General features: G+C 35.5%; 1 protein-coding gene across 1 annotated transcript; it reads right to left on the bottom strand.

Annotated features, from left to right (window-relative positions):
- Positions 3,535-7,459, bottom strand: LOC109359393 (telomere repeat-binding protein 5-like). Its single transcript, XM_019604038.1, has 11 exons — positions 7,387-7,459; positions 7,032-7,193; positions 6,449-6,726; positions 6,052-6,341; positions 5,701-5,874; positions 5,526-5,588; positions 5,346-5,425; positions 4,835-5,073; positions 4,415-4,735; positions 4,258-4,321; positions 3,535-3,958 (listed from the first exon to the last, which is right to left on the bottom strand). Exons 2-11 carry the CDS (start codon positions 7,110-7,112, stop codon positions 3,809-3,811), a joined length of 1,740 nt encoding a protein of 579 aa, XP_019459583.1. The 5' UTR covers positions 7,113-7,193; positions 7,387-7,459; the 3' UTR covers positions 3,535-3,808.

The raw sequence follows: 8,517 nt of genomic DNA on the forward strand, positions 1-8,517 counted from the left end.
AGGTAATTCTATTTGATTAATGTGAATGATGGAATTCACATCAGGGATTTATAGAGTAGTTTCAATGGTTTAGGGATTAATATGACTGACATTGTAATATTGTATACTTTAAGGACTAATTTTGACGATTTAGTTTTTGTATTTTTTTCCTTCTGCTGATTAGATGAGTGTAAAATTCAATGGCGGTTAAATGGATAATTCTGACGCAGGGTTTTTGTTTCTAACTTTACATTAACTGGAAATGCTGACATTTTCTTTAGTGGTTCTGTTAGTAGTGGACTAGTAGTTCTGCAGATTTAATACAAATTTGCTTACAGTGAGGTTTTCTGAAACAAACTTAGCTGTCGAAAGTCGAAACAGAAGAACGATTATGCAAAATAACCACGAAAAGAGAATTGTCCTTCATATCTCTAATTCTTAATGATTGGTGTTACATTTTCAGGACAAATAGTCTACGAGAAATTAAAAGACATTGTGCCTTGGCAATTAAGTAAAAGATTGCTTGAAGCAAATTGATGTTGTATGTGTTAGTAATTCCTTCCCAGTTTATTCTTGTATTTTTTCAAATTTCAATTGCATGATATGATGAAAAATCAGGTCATTTTCTTGTGGATAAAAAGTGAAAACTTTCTGTTTTGAAACTTCTAATCAATTTGTTAGAAAAAGCAATTAATTGTTAGGATAAATATAGTTTTTGTTGCTATAGTTGAGGTTCCTTTTTAAGTTGTTCCATGTATTTTGAAATTAGTCTTAGATGAAAGTTTTAAGTTATAATGGCATTAAGCATTAATTTATGTGACTAATGAAAGTTGACATGTCCTTTTGAGATTGACAATATACTTTCATTATCTGGAAGAGAAATCTTCTATACCTATTTTTTTTGTAACACTCCATTTACTACCAATGAAAAATAATCATCTCATTAAAAAAGTTAACTTCCATTAAAAGTTATGAGAATATTTTTAATGAAGTGATCAAAATATATGGGATAAAGACCTAAAAATCACTTATAAAACTTGTAACCAAAATATAAGTGATTTGTATTTTATGTAAATCACTTGTTGTCAAGTAGGTTTCTGAGAATTTTCTTTGAAAGACCAACAAACCAGCCTATAGTTTAATTTCATTTTGGATGATGGTAACAAAAGTAAAGAAGTCCAATTTGAAGTTTGCACTGATGTGCTAGCCCCCTCACAAAATCGATGTAGTTTTCACTGAATCATTACATTTTATTCTTTTGCTGTCCAAACTTTGTTCCATTATTTACTTGCTAAGGCCAAAATCTGCATGTTACACCACTGTTTCAGTTAAGTTGATATCACTTTATACAGCTTGTCCCTGCCCGCTTTCGTGGATGCGATGAGAAATATGCAATTAAATGTAATGAAATCGTCATTGATGTTTTTTAAAGGGAAAATATGAAAAACCAATTTTTGAAAATATGGTTGATATGCTCAAAAATAGAAATTGAGTTAAGAAGTCAGTTATGGACGAGGAAGGTATAGGCACCTCATACCGTCAGTTATAAAAATGGCACCTTATGTAGATATTTATTCAAAACATTAATTTTACCATCACAATTATTAAACAAAATAAAGAAAGTAAAAGAAAGTAAAAACATTCCTACGTATCTCTAGCTGCAATAAAGAAATCAAGGCTACGTAGTTAAAGGTTGATCGGTTCATATATATATATTTTTTTGTTTTTAAATAATAGGATAAGATAACGCCGACAGGACACTGGTCCCTCCCGTTGATTAATTTTGAAAATGTCAACTTAAAAGTAACGTGGCATGATAAAGTCTTATAGTGCACTAGCTCTCGTTGATTTAATTAAGTTATCTATTATAAAAATATTAATTTAGGGTAACGCGATATGACACAAGTCCCATAATACACAAGTCCCATAATGCACTATTTAATTTTGAAAATGTCAATTTAAGGTAACATAACAGACACAAGTCTCATAGTGCATTATCTCCTATTGATTTAATTAAGAAATTTTATATTGCATTATATTTAACACGTTATTGATTTATATAAAAGAATAATAATAAAAACAAATATAATAAATAAATAGAAATATACTAAACAAATACGAAACAGAATAAAAAATATAAAAAATAAAAAAACGAAAACAATAACTAAAAAAACATGAATAAGGGGAATTTTGGGATTTTGGAGCTAGAGCTTTGAAATTGATTTGGGAACCTAGGATTAAATTGATTTAGGGTTTAGGGTTAAATTAATTTGGTAATTAGGTTTTTAAATTAAATTGGGATTATGTTGAAATTAAATCAATTTGGGGTTAGGGTTGAATTGAATTGGGGATTTAGGGTTTTGGGATTGCCAGGTGAGGCAACCTTTTTGCCGGGCTGCCATGGCCTCCGCCGGCTGCCAGAAAACCCCCAACCACGGTGGTGGGGCCGCCATACCCATGGACGGCGTCCAAAAGCCACCACCTCACATGGTGGTGGGGCTTCCCCTTTCGCGGGGTCTCTCCGGGTAGACCGCGATGGCCAGCCGGCTGCGCCTGTTGTGACAGTGGTGTTGTACTGGCTGCAGCGCGGTGACTTTCTGGCGGGTCTTGGGCCGTTTCCGGCAATGACCCTTATTTCTTGAGGGGGGAAAAACAGCACAACAAACTGTTGGTGCACCGGAAGCTATCCTTGTACAACATTGACCACAAACAATCAAATAAAGGCATAGAATAAATATAAAAGAAGAAACAAGAGAATTTGTTAATGGGGTTCAGCCAATTGTGCCTACGTCCCCGGGAGCGTTGAGCGGCTACCAAGATATTTAGAGAATAAAGATTACAAACCCTAGCACACACCCATGGGCCTACCTGCCCATGAGGTATTTCTATTTGGTGCTTATATCTGGTGTACATTATAACAAGGGACCTGAGTCCAATATATAACATTGATTATTCTACTCTATTCCAATATTACACAATGTGGGACTAATACAATAACATATTTTAAGCATTCCCAACACAAACATAAAAAGAAACTAAAAAAAGGAAAAGATTGCACATGACAAAGAGAAAAATAAAATGAGGGAGAAGGAATGAACATGTTAGTGATTTAGAGTGAATGATACAAGGTGATAGTATCTTGTTGTAGTTACCCTAATCTGGTTGGGCCAAATGTGCCAAATTTATTTTCAAATTATTTTCCCACCTATTTTTATTTCAAAAGTATTTTTTACTTATCAATTAAATTACTCGATCAAAATTGGGTGTTTACACCCCTCTGTCAAACAGTTTAATGTTACTGATAATTGACTATCACATCAGATGTAGCCAAATGAAATAGCAATAGAGAACATCTATTTTCAAGGCATGTCTTATATTATTTTTATTGATTGTAAGTTTACCGTCTCTCCGCTTCTGTAATATAGTTGCGTACATCTACCATTCCCAGACCTCACTAATTAGAATGTCATGTGCTGGACTGCCTTTTTTTAAGCTCAAATATGCCTTTTTTTAAGCTCAAATATTAAAAAAATGTAGTACACAAATTCAGAAGAGGTTAACTTCTATATAAATTTCATTATTCTAGTATGCTTTTGATAGCATACCCTCAATTGACCTCATGGAATGAAAAGAGTGATACATATTCCATGTTTGGTCAAACAATCATGTACAAATAACCAAACCTCTTTTTCAGGCCAAGGCAAGTTAAACATAATATGTAGATTTACATACTATCAACTTCTTGCATAACTATACTACATCATCATGAAAACACTATACTTGTGCAGCAATGTACTTGTTCTTCTGCACTCTTCAATGTTGAAAAGGCTCACATTGCTTTAAGTTGATGCTTGCATTGTTGTTGAGACCAGTAGGCATGAGCAATTAAGACCCTATCCAAAAGCTCCTGAGGAACAGGTTCCCCTCTCCTTTGCTGAGGAGAGATTCTTGCTGTGTGCACCAATGTCTTCCACTTATCCTGCAGCACAACGCAAATATTAGAAGCTACCTGCTATTTGTGTATGTGGAGGGACAATCCAAGCACTTAAAAACTTTTACAACTCGGACGACCGAAGTAGCTACCATTCAATGTGATAAGTTGTCTCTTCCAATATTTTGCAGAAAACAACCTAGGTGTTCTATGAAAGCATTTAGAAGGAAGGAAAGGTAAAAAATTATGAGTACAAAAGCATCATTGGTTAGGACTATCCTGCAAGTTATAATATTTTAGCTTCTTGTGGGAGATTTCGACCCCGACGTATGGCATGAATTGCTCACCTTTAAATCCACATAAGTCCGATGCTTCACATTGTCAAAAGCACTTTGTTTGACATCACGCCACCTGTTATGCACAAAGTAATGTTTAACACTATACAGTCCATAGAGTTAGTCATTGACCGGAGCAAAAAAGAAAAAGTAATGTCAATAATTAAACCTTCCAGTTCCAAGTTTCTCAACTGCCTGCACCAATGCTTCTACTTCTGGAACAGAGAAAGGCCTCCTGATTCGACGCCGTGAAAAGTCACGATTTCCAGATTTATGGCGGAATGGAACCATGGCTAATGGCCCCATCCCCATGTTAACTGCTGGAACTGCTACCAGCGTGCGACATTTCGACGAGTTATTGTTAACTGAATTATCTGTTAGAGAGGAAACCGCATTATGATCACTTTCAACACAACTTTCAAATTTGGTCAGAGAATGCTCTTGGGATACATTATATGTTCCTTGCTGTAACGTCAGAGATGTTGGTTGCCTGTTTATCGAAGACAACAAATTAGTAGCCCGGATAATTTATTGCTTCGTTGAACGAGCTAATCAAGATAGATAAGTTATTGCTTGGTTGAATGATTACCTGAATATTTTTTGCCGCGAACCAGTGGTTAGCAAACAAGGATCTTTATTATATGTAGGTGGAGCAATTTGAGTATATCTTGGCTCCAACATGAACCTCAACCTATGATGTTTGTCATCTTGGGATATCCCGGTCTGGATTAGAGTTTTGCTCTCGTCTCGGAACTTCTTTCCCTGAAGAAGGATGCCTACTTGTAGTTCATCACCAAGTGCAGCTGTCACAGCCTCCAGTACTGTCCTCTACAAACAATAATAGTAATAGACAAGATATTAGTTAGCTTGGGGTTAGGTACAATGGAGTTTGGGGTAACCGGGTAAGTGACATCTTTTAAGTGTTTAGTGTTAGATTTAAGAATCGGATTATGCCGTAAAACAGTCCATTATCATGCTGCTTTATTTTCTTTTATAGTAAGCTGTCGTTGCTTTATTCAAGGAAGATATATTCAACTACATTACTCATAAAATAGTGTATAAAATACTATTACTGTGTCTCTCAAAGTTCAATTTCATACCTTCAATGAACCAATAGTTGCAGTTTCAGGTATATCAATAAAAAGCTCCGGGACTTTAAAGGATTTTATGCTAAGCTTCACTACAAAGTACAGATGAAAACCTTGTCATAACCTTATGTGAACAAGTTATCGACGGACATTAGGATTAAACATTGTCAACCATTTCATTAACTCTCCTACCGTTGCAGTCCCTCGACCCAGGATGTACTCGTTTGCCAGCCATCGGCGATGATTCTTCAATAGCTGCATGTGATAGATTGGATCGTTCCGTCAGAATTGAATATATCCCGAAAGCCTAAAAGGGAAATAGATTACAGAGAAAAAAACAAATCAGCCAAGCCATGCATTGTTGCACCTGCACTATGGTTTGCTCCATTAATTCTCGTGTCGGAAGAATCAAATATGCCTTGGCAGTGAGACCCCCTATCAGATGCAGATGATGAGGTTTGAGTGAAGAACTTCCTCTTCTTAAATGGATACATCCTTTGTGAATCTTCATGCACAGAACTGTCCCTACTATTCTTCATATCTATGGAACAAAAGTCATGAAACTTTCAATAGTCATACAGAATGTGCAAATTTGGTAAGTTGATCGACAATCATGAATACATTTATCTCAACAGAGGTAGCTTGTTCCGTAATTCGGAAGTCATTAGATTAGTTGAGACTCTATCTAAATAAAATATCAACAAATAAATCTACATACCACTTGTAAAAGGACTTGCTTCCATCAATTTTAGCATATCTGGTGTGGAACCAGATATATTATTCCTTGAAATCAGTTGAGTGCACCTAACGAAGTTTTCATCATAATCTCTATGAACTAATTTCCTACCAGTGGAATCATTGGGTAAAGAACCGAGATTTCTGCGGTCCGGTTCTATTAATCTATCAAAGCTGCCTTTAACGTGGATGATCCGTTCATCTTCCCGCTCAAGGACATTTTGTCCTTGGCCTTCAAGATGATTCCCAAACAAAGATGAATCACCCATGATCCTGAGTTAAGTTACATAGAACATTATATAGCCCAGTGATGACAAGTTTTCAACAACATCAAGTTGATCATAGAACTAAAGTATTTTATTATCAAACTCGACATGTACCTTTGGCTGTTATGTCCCCCTTGCGAACCAGTGACACAGGGAGACGCGACTCCACTGAAAGTTCCTTGCTCAAATAGGCCCCTTTTAAATGACCCTCCTTCATCCTCTTGTTTGTGTTTTATGTTAAGATCAATGAAAGCGTGAGGATCCTTCGCAGAAGCAGCATTGTCGAGAACGGAACTCTCATTCTCCTGCAGAAAGTTGCCAGCTACACTAGCCAAAATTTCAAAGGCCTGTATCTGATTGCTGTCATGCTTTTTCCTGATTGTAGTCCTCCCCTAAAACATTTATTGGAATCATCAAGAATTTGAAACTATACAACATATGTAACACCCCAGCCTTAACATGCAACCTGTCTAGGCCCATGGATTTACTGAGTATGCCAGCCTTTAAGCTTAAAATACACCTGTAGTATTTAATTTTCCCTAAAGGGAGCGTCCGGTGACTCGAACCTATAACCTCTCAGGGACTTACAGCCAGAGATTCCATTGAGTCGCTACCACTAAGCTACAGGCTGAGGCGTTACAACAGGCACACAATACAGGTCAAGAGACAATCTTGGAAAAAATAATAATTTGATTACCCTGGCGGATCTTGAAGCCGTAGGAATGGAAGGCACCTGATAGCCATTAAAACCATAGTTCAACTTCTTCTGCAGCACCATATCTCAGACAATCTTCCCTATAATTCATTAGATAAAACACAATCAGCTTCCTTGAGTTTTGCAGACATCGAAGATCAGAACCTGTCACGAAAATCGATATATTAGTCTATAGTCATTTCATTAGATTGATAAATCTAAAAGATGCAGCATTGTATCAAGAACATATGCAAATGCTATCAGGGGTTTGATTCATTTGGTCGAAAACCAGTTCCAAGGCAAAGAATCAGCATTACATTTTTGCTATTTTTGTAAAGAAAGGTACTGAAATGCTTACATATAAGTTGATATTAGAAGAACACCACTTCACCCCATGTTGATGTTTGAAACTCAAGCATATTGTATGTCCTTCAATATTTGAAATGAAAATAAAATCAAATAAACAAAAGAGGAAAAATAAATAAAACCTTTTTAATCAATTTTCAAAAACACATACTTAAAACCCTGCATTGCAACAGAATGGTTATAATTATCTATAAACAATTGCATTGAACATAGCAAAATATAACACCAACACAACCATGAGCAAATAAAACACTATAGTATAGATCATCATTTTTTACTTAAAGATGTTTCCCAGATGGATCTTCACTTCAGACCCATGATGACCCTTTTTAGGACACAAAATTGACAAGTAAATAACTTCATTGTGTGCATGTATGTGTGTGTGTGAGAGAGAGATCATTTTTGAAGAAAGCAAAAAAGTAGTAGAAGTAGGAATGTTGAATTTACAGAAAATGAGATGAATCAAGCAGAAAGAAAGGAACCTGAATGATACCAGAAAAAAATTGAAGAAGGGAAATACTATTATGCAACATTGCAATGCAAATTCATATACTAATAGAGGAAGAATAACACCACAAAATAAATTAAAAAGGAAAACTTTTTTGTAATTATATCACTGTTGGAATTATTGTTCACCAAAAAGAACCAAACTTTTTTCTGTGTTTTGTATTGTTTGTTGTTGTTGTTGATGATGATGAAATGCATGCAATAAATAACTCTAACCTAGAAACTTGGGCTATGTCAGACGAAACAAAAAAAACCCTGAAAAAGCACCAAAGGTTGTGTCTTGTGTGTGTTCTTAAACCCCCTTTTGACCACTCAACCACATAGGATAGAGAAGTAGCCAGTTACATCATGTTTATAGCAGGTTGTCTTTGTTTAGGGTGATCCACTCACTCCTCATAACATGCATCTTCTTTGTTTCCCACGTGCATAACTCTCCACTCATTTTGCTTCATCTTATCTCATTCACATATATATATCAACACCCAAATGATTGAAACTTTATCTACGCATAATTTTAAACTGGTAAAAACCGGTTTGTGCAGGTCGGTTCAACTAGTAAAATAGTCCTAGTACTAGTACAGTATAATAATTATATCGATCATATAATCATATTAGT

Source organism: Lupinus angustifolius, chromosome LG11, assembly GCF_001865875.1.
Source record: "Lupinus angustifolius cultivar Tanjil chromosome LG11, LupAngTanjil_v1.0, whole genome shotgun sequence".
In the NCBI taxonomy this organism is placed as follows: Eukaryota; Viridiplantae; Streptophyta; class Magnoliopsida; order Fabales; family Fabaceae; genus Lupinus; species Lupinus angustifolius.